At 37.7% G+C, this 16,878-nt stretch overlaps 1 protein-coding gene across 1 annotated transcript; it reads left to right on the forward strand.

Annotated features, from left to right (window-relative positions):
* The first annotated feature begins 368 nt into the window (after window positions 1-368).
* On the forward strand, window positions 369-16,465 carry zgc:162171 (uncharacterized protein LOC565931 homolog). Its single transcript, XM_061710476.1, has 4 exons — window positions 369-1,097; window positions 6,589-6,719; window positions 11,345-11,494; window positions 16,016-16,465. Exons 1-4 carry the CDS (start codon window positions 905-907, stop codon window positions 16,208-16,210), a joined length of 669 nt encoding a protein of 222 aa, XP_061566460.1. The 5' UTR covers window positions 369-904; the 3' UTR covers window positions 16,211-16,465.
* Window positions 16,466-16,878: the final 413 nt, after the last annotated feature.

A 16,878-nucleotide genomic window follows, 5' to 3' on the forward strand; every position in this document is an offset into this window, starting at 1 on the left:
GGCATTTCTAAATTGTTTTGTGCCTCTTTTTTTCTTCTTAAAATACTTTCGTGTATGTTTTATGTGTTTGTCAAGTGTGGTGGTTTACCGCTCCTTTTTATGAAAGACAGGAACAGACTGATGATGGACAAAGCGTGACAGAGAGAGATGTGTTTTTATTTTGACTAAGTTGCGTAAACGCATGAAACACACACGTACACGAATGCACACACACACACACACACACACACACACACACACACACACACACACACACACACACACACACACACACACACACACACACACACACACACACACACACACACTGACAGCAGAGCCGTCCCCGCAGTCCTCTCCGTGCGCATGGCAACAGAGCCAGCTCCGGGCGGAGAGGAGCGCACACCAACCGCAGCCAGAGCTGATAACAACGCCTCGCTTCTTCTTCTGCTTCTGGCTGTGACTCTGTCGTTTTACAACTTCTTCTTTTGTCTCGGTTTTAAACTGTTTTTGCAAAGAGACACACAGAAACCCGTCCCGTGAACGCAGGAACGCAAACTCCGTCAAAAGATAATCGGATCTGCAACTCTGTGACATAGACTGTTGTTCTTGTGCGGGACTTTAAGATACGCAGGAGGAGTCAAAATCCCTTTAAATAGTTTAGCGAGTTTTATTTTGTATTTCATCTAAAGACAATTACATCCATGTATTACTTTCAGCTCGTGCGTAATCATTTGGATAGCGTCTTAAAAAGTCTGCGGCTTCTTTTTTAAGAGAAAAAGTAATTCTAAAAGTTTTTTTTCTTATTTATTTAGTTTTCCTCCACATCTACTAGTCAAAGCCTCTACATTTCGCAACTGTTTCTCATGCGGAACCCATAATTGGAGACATCACTGCGCCATCGCTTTCACGCGCCGCCTCGACAATGCAGCATGAGCGGCTGCTCAAAGTTCTGGTCATCGGCGACCTGGGAGTCGGAAAAACGTCCATCATCAGGCGCTACGTGCACCAGATCTTCTCCCAGCACTACCGGGCCACCATCGGGGTGGACTTCGCTCTCAAAGTGCTCAACTGGGATCACACGACGGTGGTGAGGCTGCAGCTGTGGGACATCGCCGGTGAGTGGAAAGCGGCTCTGATTACATTTTGTAATCGTTTTTGCGCGATAAGCCAGAGAATTAAGCGACTGCTGCAAAAGCCTGTGTTTACTCCTTATCTGAACTTGCTCAAGAAACAATAAAAGGTGATGTCTGTGACACAGTAATAATCAGAGCTGAAACCACAAACTCTGCTTGTAGACTGATGACTGCTGCATCCTGACCAGGGGCGTCAATTGGGTATGGCAAGGTATGGCAGTCCTTTGCTTCAAGGGTTAAATGTAAATGTTTGTTTTTTTAAATACATTTATGGAATAACTACAAATGCAAATAAGAACAAAATGATCGATTTCACTTGTTATTATACACTGCAAAAACTCAAAATCTTAACAAGAATTTTTGTCTTATTTCTAGTTAAAATGTCTAATTTTTAGTCTCATTTTTTTTTAAATCTCATTACATTTAAGACAAGACTCAAAAACAACAATTTTCACCTGACATTTTCCTAGATTTTCACTTAAAATAAGTAGAAAAATCTGCCAATGGAACAAGATCGTTTTGCTTGTAATGAGAAGATAAATCTTGTCCCACTGGCAGATTTTTCTACTTATTTCAAGTGAAAATTTACTTGAAACAGGTGAAAATGGTCAAATAACAAGTTATTTTTCTGGTGATGACTCTTGTTTTAAGTGTAATGAGATTTTTTGACTAAAAATGAGACATTTTAACTAGAAATAAGACAAATATTCCTGGTAAGATTTTGAGTTTTTGCAGTGAGCGAGACTGCATTTGAAAAAGTTCAATTTTTCTTGACCACACAGATTAGCTACATAGCAGACTTGTGATGAGTATTTGCTGGACGTGTTGATTGATATTCTACTTAAGTTCTGTGACTCGTAACCTTGCCATACCTTAGCTTCGACTGAATTGACGCCACTGATCCTGACCAGCGTTTATATGTGGCCGCTATTAAAAGTGGGTTCTAAATGTGGGTTTCCAGTCCAGGATTGTTGGTGACCCTGCCTGTGTTTGGAAATAAGGACTCAGAGTGAGTCCATCATGACTTTATATAATAACCATGACCTCTATGGGACCCACACAATTTCCCCCTTCTCAGCCCATTCAGCCTCATATAGACTTCACATTTGGGCTTAATAATACTTAAAACATGTAGGACCTTCGTCATTTGCTCATTTCAAGCCAAAGCACACTCTGTTCTTATCCAAATAGCCCTCTGTTGTTCCAGATGAGGCCCATGGTCGTCCTGCCTGTAGTCCAATCAACTTTGGCGACTTGATTGAAATTGAGTTTTAAGGCTACTTCATCAATTTGCTGATTTTCAAGATGATAAATTAATCAAAACTGAAATGGCAGATCATTTCTGATGTATTACAACAGATTGGACCAATAAACAATAATTCTATCAGGTGGAACACAAAGCTGGAAGTCTTGTGACTATCACCACCGCAGCATCTGTGTTGTTTTTTGTTGTTTTTTTTTTTCCTGCCTGGAAGTAGTAATAGGGTTTAATTATGCATTAATGCAGGCAACTCAAATATAGTTAGTGAAAAATAATCAGTCTCACAGTTGTACCTGTACCATGTGTGTTTACTTTGCTGTTTTTTTTTTTTTTTTGTTGTTGTTGTAGATTGTTTGTCCTGGTTGTAATAGTATCAACTATGAAGTAAACAAAGTTAAAAAGGGTAGGAACAATAAGCTTAGGCTTCAGCCTACACCTTTTGGTCGGTTTATTCCTTACTTGTTTTTTTTATTTCTTTCCTACAAAAGGAAATGAAATGCAATGTATTTATCAATGGAAACTGATCGACCAAATAAACTACTACTACTACTACTACTACCTTTGTCGTACAGCTGAAATATCTGTACAAATGTAGCTTTTGTATGTTTTGATAGTTTAGTGTGGTTGCACATATACTTTGCATGCAGACATTACATTTAGCAGCATCCCTCCGCCTCATTAATACTTCATTTTACTTATGTTGTTATGTATGATATGTTTAATTTGATGCCAATTTTCTGTCTTATTTTAGTTATTGTAACATTTACAGTTTAGATTTACTTTGCAAACCTGAAGCTGCATTTCGAGAAAGGTGCTATTAAGTCAAATCTGAGGTCAGTGGTTTTATTGATGGTATGATTGCCTTCATTTTTATCCATAAGTACGGAAGTTAGCGCTACCTAAAAATAATAACAATAAAAAAAAAAGACTAATAATGATGATGATCTTTAGGTCAAAGTGAAAACTGTGTAGTATTGAGATGCATCTCATTGCAAGGAAAAGTCTTGCAATCATTCTGTTGCCTCAAAAATGCAAGCAGCAACATATACCTTGTTTATAATTTTGTATAACGATACAGTCTTTTGGTGGATAGCAGAAGGTTTAATTTGGTTTATTAGTGGATAAAATTGAATACACCAAAGATATGATCCCTTCAAAACAAATACCAGAGTTGCAGGGGGGACACATTGCATTTTGTTATTAAAAATCGATTTGAAACTACATAAACATATCACACAGGATTTGATAATGTTCCACCAACGTCATGTTTAAAGGATACACATTTTTCAGTATTTTTCGTTTACTTATCACAATTGGGATTAAAAAATTACACTTTGCCTAATATGTTGCTCTTATTACCTCGTTAGTATCAACACTGCGCCGTCGCTACGCGGTGAGAGACAAACCTCAGATTACACATTCAGTTATCTGCTTTTTCAGTCTTGCTTGGTGATATATCTTGTTATGACGACGCGTGAGAAGTAGCTGGGTGAAACATGTCCCATTCCTGCAGATACAAGTCATGAGGAAAGCTCCTTGTACTGGACTGGAACCACCTTGTTTCCCAAATTGGGGACAATTAGATTTCTGTAAACTATGTTCCTCCTGTCTAACGTCTCACAGGAGACTTGCTGTTGCGGTGTTGGGTCAGGTGACAGCTGATAGGCGCTGTCATTTGCATGCAGCTCATTCCCAGGCAGACTTTAGACCTGCAGACACACTTTGTGTAGTTGCGCACAAAGTGTCATATCCTCATCAATGTTCCTGTGGTTAATAACATCACGACTTTGTTGTGAGTGACTCTGGGGAGAATGAACGGTGTACTTCAATGCAAGGTCACAATATTACTGAAAACCCAAATTGTGAACTGTTTTACAGCTAGAAAGGTCTAAGAATGGATTAAGATTCATTTTATAATGTAACATAAATAAAAGCCCACAGGGAAGTTCTACTTTCACAATAAGGGTGTTTCAATGCTGTATATACAAGTTTAGTGGAATAGTGATGCCTTTGTTTCAGGCTAACAAGAGTCTCTGTTTTGAACCCATCACAAATAAAAGCAGCTATGTAGCAAGTTAAAGAAACCGCATGCTGACGTTCTTACATCTCCACGACAGCTTAAAAGCGCAGCGTAAACAATCAGATGTGCACCGTTTTAGCACTTTGAAATCTCAACTCCCACAATCTGGTTGTGGATCCAAATACCTGCCGCCATAAGTGCAAAAGTTAATATATTTTCTTTGATAAAATTTATTTACATGATAGAATGTCCTGGCCAAGAGCTTAATGAGGAAAATAAGTTGATATAATCAGTTGGCACGATGTTGTAGCTCATATAAGTTATTTATACTTTTTAACATGTCAGTAAGTGTTTGCATTTTTGTGTGTGTGTGGGTTTTTGATTTTTTTGTCTAATGTACCCTCTTAGCAAACACAACAAACACGGTCACAGAGGTCTCAGTTATTACTGTAATCAGAGTTTTTATTTTTGTCACATGAACCAGAGAGAACGTTTATTTTGCATCAGAGTTGTTGAGGAGAGAATCTAACAGGATCTGTGTTCAGGTTTCAGGTTCTTTTGTTGGTGTTTTTTTGTTTTTTTCAGACAATATCAGAGCAGGAAGTATGTGAATGTCTGTTCCTGAGAGCAAGACGTAGATACCATCTGTTGCTAAGACATCGCTTTCAAAGAGCCTCAGTGTTACAACACAGAGGTTCATATACTTCCACAGCTTGTTTTTCTGTATGGTCATGTGTGTGTGTGTGTGTGTGTGTGTGTGTGTGTGTGTGTGTGTGTGTGTGTGTGTGTGTGTGTGTGTGTGTGTGTGTGTGTGTGTGTGTGTGTGTGTGTGTGTGTGTGTTTGTATCAGATGCTCACACGGTGATTCACCGCTATATCAGGATCATGTGGAGGAAGTTAGTAGCCAGATAAAGACTTATTCATATACTCTCCGTCTCTGTGTGTGACTGAATCTGAAATAAAGAGTGCATCTTTATGTTTTCATGCACCGAAGTTTTGACGAAAAAAGTTACTTTTGACTATTTAATGCTTTCGGATCTGAAAAAACTACAGCAGTTGTTTTTATTTAAACAAAAAAAACTCTTAAAACTTAGCCACTTACAAAGATAACAGTTTCATGTGAGCAGACAAGTTGATAAACTGATTTACTTGAGTTAGTTAGCATTAACTTAAAGATCCATAATGCTTAACTGTGTGAGTCATGGGTGTTAGTGTCGTGCAGACTGCACGCTTAGCATCACCGCATCATCAGTGTGGCATCTTTTTATAGGTGTATTTTTGGTCCGTTTTGATAAAACATGCCTTATTTTGATCGTTTCATATGCGTTTGTGATAGAAATGTGGTCTTTTTTTGCATTTCTGCTAATGTAACAACAGAAAGTTTCATTTTGTTTTTTTTTTGTATTAATTTGTGTCTATTTCTTTTATTGTTTTTACATCATTATAGCTTATGTTTTTATGTGTCTCAAGTGGGTCATTTGGTGACACACACACAAGTCTTTTTTCCAGTTCTATGAGTTGAATAATTGTATTACATCCATTACAAGAGCAATTGAGTTTCTACGGCGATTGTATGTCTATGTTTTTTGCGATTTCTGTTTATCATTATTTTCATCTAATTTCTTTAAATGTAATTTCTTTATATGTTATTTATTTAGTCAAATGTTGTCTATTTATGCTAATTTGACATCATTTCATTTCAAATGTCACCATTCACATGTCTTTTGTGGGTCTATCATGGACATATCTAGAAACGATCAGGTGCAGCAGAGGGGAGCCTGGAAGAAGCCTGGCATTAAACCGAGTTTTACTTCTGTTTGAAATGAGAAATAAATACAAAACAAACAACAAAAATTCATTAAACCTTTTTTCATCACTAAGAGTAAAAGTCGTCTTTAGAGTGAAAAAAACGAGGGGTTTTACAGCCTAAAGAATTAACTTAATTTTAATTCAATCAAATAATTTTGAGAGCTGAACAGAATGAAAAAATAGAAACTTGTGTGGAAAGAATTTGCGTCTGTTTCTCTCTTCTTATTTTAGGTCTGATACTAACGAAGTTAAGCGCAGGTAGCTTGCTTCCTTGTGGTTCTGTCCCCACTTTTACTTTGCTCCTGATCAGATGTGAACATGGTGGTTGTAAATCAACACAGCCTTTGATTTTGTATCTTCTTTTTTTCTCCCCCTTACAAAAGGACAAGAACGTTATGGAAATATGACACGCGTGTACTACAGAGAGGCAGTGGGGGCGCTGGTTGTCTTTGACATGACCAGGCTCTCCACGTTTCAGGCGGTCCTAAAGTGGAAAGGAGACCTGGACTCAAAGGTAAGTTGGATGATTGTCATGGAAAAAACCAGCAAATGTTCTTTAATGTGTTCTTTCCAACCAGGTGAATAACTGGACTGAAATTGAGTGTCTAAGTTACAAAGAATAAGACGTAGCAGATCTAATTAAACAGTTGCATGCAAAAAAGGGTCAGAACATACATCAGGCGTCTCAATGCAGAGTGACAACGTAACAAAGGAAGCACACTGATTTTTTTTTTTTTTTTTTTTTTAACACTATATTTATTGACATTTTTTCCAATTATTACAACAATACAGTTATCTGTAAATAAAATGTACAATCAAAATTTAAAAAAAACAATGAAAGAAAAAAAACAAGCATAGCAGACAAAGATACAGAGACAAAACAACAACATAAAAAAAACATTACGCACAAAACTCAAAACAAAACAAAAACAAAAACAGAATCCCCCCTACATCATCATTCAACAGAATCATCCAGTCCAGGGGCCTGTACTACGAAGCGGGATTTGGGGTTAGCGAGGTAACTTCAGGTTTAACCCTGGGTTTTCAGGACTACGACGGTGGTTCACTTCTTATCGCCATGGTAACTTATGCTGAACAGCTAACCTGCTCCGGAGCAGGTTATGTTCGAGATACAGATCGCCGGGTATAAAAGCACCGCCCACTGACCAATCAGCTCTCTTGGAAAATGACATGCCCTTTCGAAGAGAATCCAGTGGAGCTTGTTATATAATAGATCCATGAGCTTGGTGCGCGGATCGTGAGAGGATCCCTCCGAAGAGAACGCGTATTCAGGGACCACCAAAACCCCTTTGCTTTCCCTGATGAGTACCTGTATGAACGATCCAAAAAAAAAGGAAAAAAAGAAAAAAGAGGTGGAGGAGAAAATAAAAAATAAATCAATCAATGAATAAATAAAACAAATCATCACCCAAAATCCGATGTACAGTCAATCCAAAACTAATACCAATTAAATAAATAAATCAAGAAGAAATGAAAAAGAAGATGCATTTGTAAGGGGATAGCAAAAAAGGGATTTTCAATTTCGTCCCTCGAACATTCTGAGAAGTCACTTTAAAATACTAAATACCACCCTCCTGAAAAAATAAAAAATTAAATAAAATGAATAAAAAAACCCAATTCTTTGGTACAGCATCAGCACAAGTTATCGGTCAACAACAATAGTTATAGAACCAATATATACAGACTGTCTCAGAAAATTAGAATATTGTGATTTTCTGTAATGCAAACACAAAAACAAAAAAAAATGTCATACATTCTGGATTCATTACAAATCAACTGAAATATTGCAAGCCTTTTATTATTTTAATATTGCTGATCATGGTTTACAGTTTAAGATTAAGATTCCCAGAATATTCAAATATATGTTTATATCCCTATGAATTTACGCATTTATACAGTCAGCGATCTTTTGCCAGCTGTCTTTCCTGCATTTTGCAGCTGCAACTGTGTTGCTTTTTGCCTGTATTATATGCCTATACTCATCATATTTCCGTAAAATTATTGTTTGCTCTTCGCTACTGAAATAAGCGGCTCTGACAGCGGACTTCTCCATGCTTGCGATTGGTCATGCGCTGAAAACACCGCCCCTTTTATGTGCACGCGCTCATATCCAGATTGGAGAAACCTGGGTTGATATACCGAGTTGATAACCGCCGTCGTGTGACCGCTTAGCGTGATTGCAATTGTCCCGCTTAGTGAATCTGGATAAGGAAAAGATATCCTGGATATGTTGAACTTGCTTCGTAGTACAGGCCCCAGGTCCCAATGGATTACTCTTCATAAAGCGCATGAACTGTCCCCAGATTTCCCAAAAGTCATCAGATTTCCCTTTCATGGCATATGTCAGTTTCTCTAATGCAAGACAATTTGAGAGTTCTTTGTACCATTGCTTTATGTCTGGTTTGTCTGGGTTCTTCCAAAACAATGCTATCGAATGTTTCGCCTGGAGAAGAGAATAAGTTATCATACTCTTCTTTCTACTGTTTATTTTTAAGTTATCAGGAAATATACCTAAAATACACAATTGTGGACAAATAGGAATATCTTCTGAGATAATCTGGGATAAATTACAAATTACTTCTTTCCAAAACTTTGCGATCTCTGGGCATTGCCATAAGCAGTGATATAATGTACCCCTCTCCACGTTACACTTTACACATTGGTCCGGTATATTAGGATCAAAACGATTAAGTAGAGAGGGAGTAATATACGTTCGCATAAGCCAAGCACACTGATTTTAAGGCACAAAGGATGATTCATTCTTACGATTCGGGTCGACAAAAACATCTGGGCCAAGGCTATTATTTTGCTGCTCTCAGCAGTTTTGGTTTAATCAACTAGCCAAGGCTGAATTTTCCATCACAATGATGATGGTGGAGCATCTGGGAATAATAGAAAGCACGAAGGAGATGAGGAGCAAGAAAAGTATGGAGGAAAGAAATGAAGGTAGCCTTGGCGGAGTAGAATGCTAGTCTTTTTGTTATTTGTGATGTTATATGGGCAACCGCTTACTGTCTCCGATAATATGGACCATTGGGTCTATATTAGCAGGAGTCACAGCTTTGTCCCAACCAAGTCACAACGGGCTGTTAAAAGCACAACAAGACACATTGTCTTTATAACAGGAATGATTTTACTTTGTTAAGTCTTTATTCGCAGTCAAGTCAAGTTTGCAAAAAGTGCTAAAGTAGTTAAAGTGATAGCTGGCAGTTTGACCCTTGGACCCTTGGAGGACAACAGAGCCCTCTGTGAGTGTACAATTTACAAACCATATTATCTTTGAAATAGGGGGAGCTTGTGCTTTTTTTTAGCTCATCAGACCTCAGATGTGTAGTTCAACTAAAATGCTTTAATGCATTAAGTAGCAAAATCGTGACTTTAACACCATAGACATCAATGCAGTGATCTCAATTATATGTTTATGGCTGTTGAAATACAGTTGTCATAGATTTGAATTCTAGCTGTGGAGACAAAAATGTTTTTTGTTTCTAGGTTTGAAATGTTCATTTCTGATCTGAACGTAGACATTTTATCATGAGGAGACTAACTCCCTTTTGGACCTACCGCCTAGTGGTCAGTCGTGGAACTAGAAAAGCTGGATGTTTCCCTTTGGCTCCAACATCTTTAAAATAAACTAATGATCTTACCTCTGCTAACACTTGAAAGTCAGTACCGATACTATAAAATGAATTCTTAAATGAAGTGGAAAGAAATAAAGAAAATATACCCCAGCAAATGTGTGATCAACTCTTAGCTGTCCCACTGTTGACTGGTGGTCAGATGCCGCTGCATGTGTGCTGGTTTCATGGCTTGGTTTGACAGAACCTCTCCAATAAATAGCACAGAGGCTGCTGAGGGTCCCAATCAGTAAATGTAAATCCCAACATGATTATATTCTTTTTTATAAAGTCTCTTAATGCCGTCCGTTTTCTTTTTCTTTTCAGCTGGTTCAGTCTGCTACCCCCGGAACAAGCTGTCTTTTTTAATATGAGTCATCGTCTTCTACTTCTTTTTTTCTTCTTTTTCTTTGTGTTACTGTGCTTATCGTGTTTTTCTTTGTTTAGTTTTTTTTTTTTTTTTAACATTATTGCAATTTCGAGCTTGAACTTTACAAGTTAATGAGCATTTCCCCAACAACTTCCTGCAAATATTTCACAATAAAAGGATTTTAAAGAAATGAAGGGGGTGTATGCCCACTGAAATGTTAGGGGACTTATAATTGTAAAAGGATGCAAATCGTGTCACGTTTGTATCAGCAGTGTCATGCAGTAACTTCAACAATGCAAATGGGTGCAACATTTCTTATTAAAATACAACGAATTACACTTGTAAAGAGTAAAAGAAAGTCATGTTACCCTCTGTAGTTTAGGTAGATAGAGGTCTCAGTCACATTTGAGTAAAATAATAATCTAATTCTATAAATGTATTTTAAAAATGTATATATTTTATTATCACAGACCTACGGACCCCTTGCAATTACACTACGGACCACTAGGGGTCCGCAGACCCCGGGTTGAGAATCACTGCTGTAGATGATCTTTTTTTTTGTAAAGACCGGTAAAAAGTGCATTACAATTATTCATATAAGAGGAAATAAAAAAGAAAAAATTGATAATCATATCTGTTCAAGGCTTTGACCTAATCCCGTATAATTTATAAATAAATAATTAAGTTTATTATTAAGTGTAACCACAAGCTATGCAATAACTATTTACTGTAAAGGTTATCTTTAGGCTTTTAACCATTCGGCTGTCATAATATGATGCTAAAGATTACCCAAAGATCAAGTGTGTTCTTTACTGATTTCCTTTTTCATAATTATCAAGTTATGACTGTAGTCAACTCAGACAAACTATGAATAAGGATTATTCTCTAAAGAACACAAGTCTCAACAGGTACATTCTCCGAACCCCTCCTGTCCTCGTCGAGCTTAAGCAGCTCACTTCCTGCTTACTTCCTGCTTTTCCTGTATTCTCTGGGTGCTTGAAAGTTCCTCGAGATATTACACACTGGCGTGGATGTTCACGTCCTCAAAATTATTATTATTGACTTTTATATTGGAGCTCTCGTTCGTTGCGCTCAATGATTTCCCCTGCATCTCTCCCTGTCTCTTGTCAGGTTGCCCTGGCCAACGGGAGGTCGGTTCCAGCTGTCCTGCTGGCCAACAAGTGTGACCAGCGTCGTCACGGTTTGTGCCCCAAACTTCCCAAAATGGAGAAGTTCTCCCAGGAGTACGGCTTTGTGGGCTGGTACGAAACCTCGGCCAAGGCAAGACGGGCTTTTCTTCTGTGTGTTTGTCTGGCTGTCAGCGCCGCTCACCTTTACGCTGTGATCACCTGCACGTCAGGGCTACTGGATGTTTCCTCAGCTCAGTTTGCTTGTTTGCTATATATATATATATATATATATATATATATATATATATATATATATATATATATATATACACAGTTGAGGACGATATTATTAGCCCCCCTATGGAATTTAAATTTTTTTTAAGTTTCTGGGAAGATCCATTTTAGCAGAGCAAGGCGGTTCTAACAGAGCATTCCTGAACATACAATTTGTCATTATATGGGCCAAAACATTTATATTTGTGCACCAAAACATTATTATGTAAGAAAAAGCTAAAATGACCAGGGACACTATTATTAGCCCCCTTTAAGAAATTACCATTTATTAAGTCATCACACAAGCCACTTTTATGCAGCTATGTGCTTAACCTTCACAGGTGATGTGCATAAAGGTTATTAGGTCAAACAGGTGATTGCACTAAATTCAGTTAAGTTAATTAACTCAAGCCAAAACATGGTATAAAAGCCTCATTATGGAGCTGGCAGTTGAGGAAGCAACATGCCAAAAACAAAGGAGATCAGTGTGGACCTCAGAATAAGAATTATAGATGCCCACAAAGCAGGGGAGGGATATACGAAGATATCCAACCGTTTCCAGGTGTCAAGGACTGGAGTGAGAGGCATCATTCCACGCTCCAAAGACAGCAACACAGTGCAGTACAAGCCTGGCAGAGGTAGAAAGAGAAAGATTTCAGAGAGACTGGAGAGGAAACTGGTGAGAGACGTGTCTAGAGACCCCAGATTAACTTCCAAAGCGCTGGCAAATGACTTGGCCACATCAGGAATCATTGTCTCGAAGAAGACCATAACTAGAGCTCTGCACAGGAATGACCTACGAGGGTGCAGACCAAGAAAAACCCCACTTTTGAGGAAGAGGCACCTTCAAGCCAGACTTCAGTATGCTCGAGACAACCTGGAGAAAGATTATTCATACTGGAAGCGTGTCTTATGGTCTGACGAGACTAACCTAGAGCTCTTTGGCCACAGGGACACTGCTTACGTTTGGAGAAAAAAAGGACAGGCATTCAACCCAAAGAACACCATCCCCACAGTGAAGCATGGTGGTGGGAGTATTATGCTGTGGGGATGCTTCAGTGCATCTGGGACAGGAAATCTTGTCAAGGTGGATGGAATCATGAATAAAGAAAAATATTTGGCTATTTTGAAAGAGAACCTTAGGCAGTCAGCTGTGAAACTGGGTCTGAGACGTCACTTCATCTTCCAACATGACAAGGATCCTAAACACACCTCCCTCTTGGTGAAGAACTATCTCCAGACGACCAAAGTGAAAAGTCATTGAATGGCCTGCACAAAGCCCTGACTTAAATCCAATAGAAAATCTGTGGGGTGACCTAAAGAAACATGTCCATGCCAGGCACCCATCAAATCTAGAGGAACTGGAGAGATTTGCCAAAGAAGAATGGGCCAGAATTCCTCAAATGAAGTGTGAGAGACTTGTTGTAAACTACAACAAACGTCTGCAGGCAGTAATACAGCAAAAAGGATACACAATTGACTATTAGGGTGTGGGGGGCTAATAATTTTGACCCTGGTAGTTTTTGTGTTTTGTACAATATCTTCATTTCTGAGTGGAATATAAAATAGTGTAAGCATCCAAAATAAAACTACGAAGTCTACAAAAAGCTGTGTTCAGTTTATTTTGCTCTGGTTAATATCACTTGGAAAACACTTAGAAAACAAGCACTATTTTGTAAGGGGGCTAATAAAATCGTCCTCAACTGTATGTATATATATATATAAAAAATATACTAAATATACTCTTGACCCAGACATTTCAGCTAATTATAGACCAATTTCCAACTTTGCATTTGTATCTAAAATCCTGGTAAGGTAGCTGCAAGATAGCTACAGTATGTGGCCATGTGTGCCATTTTAGCGCAGACACAAATTGAGTCATGAACTACTTTTTCATGACCTCAGATAAGGTACTAGTGTCCATACTGGTTCTACTGGACCTCAGTGCTGCCTTTAATACTGTAAATCAGCATTTTACTGCACATGTTAGAGCATGTTGTTGGGATTAAAGGGACAGCTCTAGGTTGGTTTAAATATCACAACTAGAGACAACTTCTGTTGTAATAGACGCTATCTAAATAAATCAGAATTGAATAAACTAAACATTTTTACTTTTAGTTATCTTTCAGTTTAAATTAATAATCTTGACTTGATGCTCTAAAGAGGAGTTAAAAAAAAAAGATCTTGATAAAACAATAAAAGAAACAAAAAACATGACCATTTCATAAACTTGGACTTGTTATTAGATAATATACTTAGCTACGGTTTTAAAAAGAACAAAAGAAGTACAGTCCAGTTAAATGTCACGTGCTGATTCTTACTTTAAGATAATGAGTTTCCTTTGGCCCGGCAGCCTGGGTCAACACTTTCACATACTTCAGGTCGCAGCTGGTCTGAGTTTAGACCTGAAGGACATTTGAAACATCCGTGAGCGAGGAGTCACAGATCTCGCTTCCCCTTCATTTTCTTTTTTAATCTACTTATTCAATTGATCGAATATATTTAAAGTTGCAGATTGGAAGCACGGCTCTGTGTTGTTCCAGATGAAGAACCCTCATAGCCTCAATTTGCTTTTGTCTCCATTTACATGCTTCATTAAAAAAGGACTCTTCATTACAGTGAATGCTCAAACAGCTCAAACAGTACTGTATTTCAGATGATTTATCTGGGAGTAATTACCGTAGCACCTCACCCTAATCCTCAGTCTCCTGAGCAGGGTGAGTGTGTGGTAATTAAAGCAGTAGTTGTTTGTTGATTGGACTGTTACCAGAAATAAATTTTTTAATGAAGCATTTAAAGGTCAACCAGTCAATGTTTGATATGATAATGGTGGAAAGTCACTGCCATTATTGACTAACTCGGATCATTTATGTCTCTGGAGCTTTTCAGCATCTTTTAAGCTCTTTCACTTGGTGCTAAACTCAATTAATTAACTCCTGCAGCTCTTTTCAGGTGTTTCTTTTTATAACAGGCTGCTGTTGAAGGAAAAACATGGCAGTTGTGGGCATGACAAATATGTTGTTGTTAGAAGTTCAATAGTTACTGAAAAGTCAGATATTCCCTTCAGGATTTAGTGGAGACCAGTGTAGTATTGGGATGAGACTAATATCACTGCTGGACCTGCAGTAATTCTGCAACTACACCCCAACATTTGTACGTAGTTCAGCCCATTTGTGCTGGATACGTGAAGCTTTCGTCAGTTTGTGTTGGTTTTCCAGTAATTTACAGACATTGAACCTGTCAGTGACATTGGGCAGTTGCATTGCAGATGCTAGCAGCCGTTAGAGGAGCTGTGAGTGTTTTTGCCTTCCTCATTGATGTCAGACTGATGTAGCCCCTTGAGGTGGACGTCACTCCTCTGGCAGCTAATCTTGGTTGTGCCATTACGACCTTAAACCTTACATGGCTCTCTGGTGGGATATCTAACTCTGATTGTCATGAGAGTGCCGTGTTTCTGCTTCAGTTTAACCGATTCATCTGCACCACTGGGAATTTGCTGCATTTTGTTTGAATGAGGTGCGTAGAAGCAAAGAAGCATCTAGATTATTGACGCAGGGGCCTCCTCAGTGCCGGAGTTGAGAATCGCTGCTGCTGGCATGATTACCTGAGCAGAAGTGGTCTGACTGCAATAAAAACAAAAAATCTAACTGAAAATAAAATATCTCTTTAAACAACCAATTACAGCCTCATCTTTACATAAACATGTAACAACACCTCCATGCAGTGATGCATCGTGGAGTTGATGCTCTCCCTTCAGACGAAATGTCCCACTCTTTTTATTAGTTGGAGACATGTTTTGTAATATTATATTTGGACAGAAAACGCTTGGAAATTAAGTGGTCCCTTTTATAATCCCAGAAAGTGGTTTGTTAACTTGTACAAACCTCCAGTGACTATTGAGTCATCGTGTATTGATAAAAAACATTTTTTAAACAACTTTGCAGGGTTGATAATACTCTTACAAAGAGAGGAACACGAGGGTTTCATGCTTTTACCAGGATTCCTCTGTCACCGAGAATAGTAGTCACGTTTTGGGCCCATCTTTGCTCTCTGAACGGCTGAAAAGGGACATATGTCATTATATACATGTTTTATTGTTTTGTTTTATTATTAATTAGATTTAAATGATAGTAAATAAATGCCAAAGGGTTATTTCTGTTATTAAGTACTTGTGGAACTTTCGTGAAATCCTATTTTGAGCTTGTTTTTGAACCCTAAAAAAAGAAAGAAAAACAGAGTTTTATGGTGCCAGTGTGTGTTTTTAATTTTAAAACAACCTCAAATACGTTTTTTGGGACTTTTATAATTTAAATTTAGTTTGCTGACTTTGGTCTGTTTGGTCTGTTCTTCCTCTAACTTCATCCTCCTCCTCTGATGTCTTACTCTGATCTCTCTCCAGGACAACACCAACATCGACGCCGCCATCACCTGTTTGGTGAAAAACATCATATCTCTGGAGGAGAAGAGAGGTCCAAACGAGCCGGAGGGCAGCGTCCTCGTTCTGCCTCACTTCGACTACAACGTGAAGGAGAAGAGACTCGGTGGATGTGGAGGATGCTCCTCCTACAAGCCCAGACACGAACATATGGACTGAAGGAGCTTTGTCCTCCTCTCCTATCCAATGAAACCAGTATTTGAATCCACAACAGGAAGAACTTCTTCCTACTGTATATTTTAAGGATCTTTCTAAAAATGTATTTCAATAAATGATGAAGGTTTTGAACTTCACATCAGAAAACTGATAGTTTTGTCAATACAAGAGCTTTTTGCGCTGAAATTATCATTATATTTGTCAATTGTTCTAAAATAAGAAAATTAATCACATTAATGAAAATGTTCCAAAAAGATGACGACCCTATATATATATATATATATATATATATATATATATATATATATATATATATATATATATATATATATATATATATATATATATATATATATATATATATATATCTGGCATCAGTTTAAAAACTGCTCATCTGCACTTTTGTTACATCGTCATGAAAACAAACATTTACATTTTGCTCATAACTATTTAAAAAAAGTATAAGTTGAATATTTTATCACTGAGGAGAATTATAAATACCTTCTGTATTTCAGAGTTATTGTCAACATTTATTTATATTTTATTTAAATTAATTAATAACCTGAAACTGCTTTTTGATGTATTGTCTCTTCTGTATCCCAAAAATATATAAACTAGTTATATGATGCAGTTTTTGTCCAGCGACAGATCTTTTGCACTAATAATGGTTG

This window comes from Cololabis saira, chromosome 20 (assembly GCF_033807715.1).
Source record: "Cololabis saira isolate AMF1-May2022 chromosome 20, fColSai1.1, whole genome shotgun sequence".
Taxonomy (NCBI): Eukaryota; Metazoa; Chordata; class Actinopteri; order Beloniformes; family Belonidae; genus Cololabis; species Cololabis saira.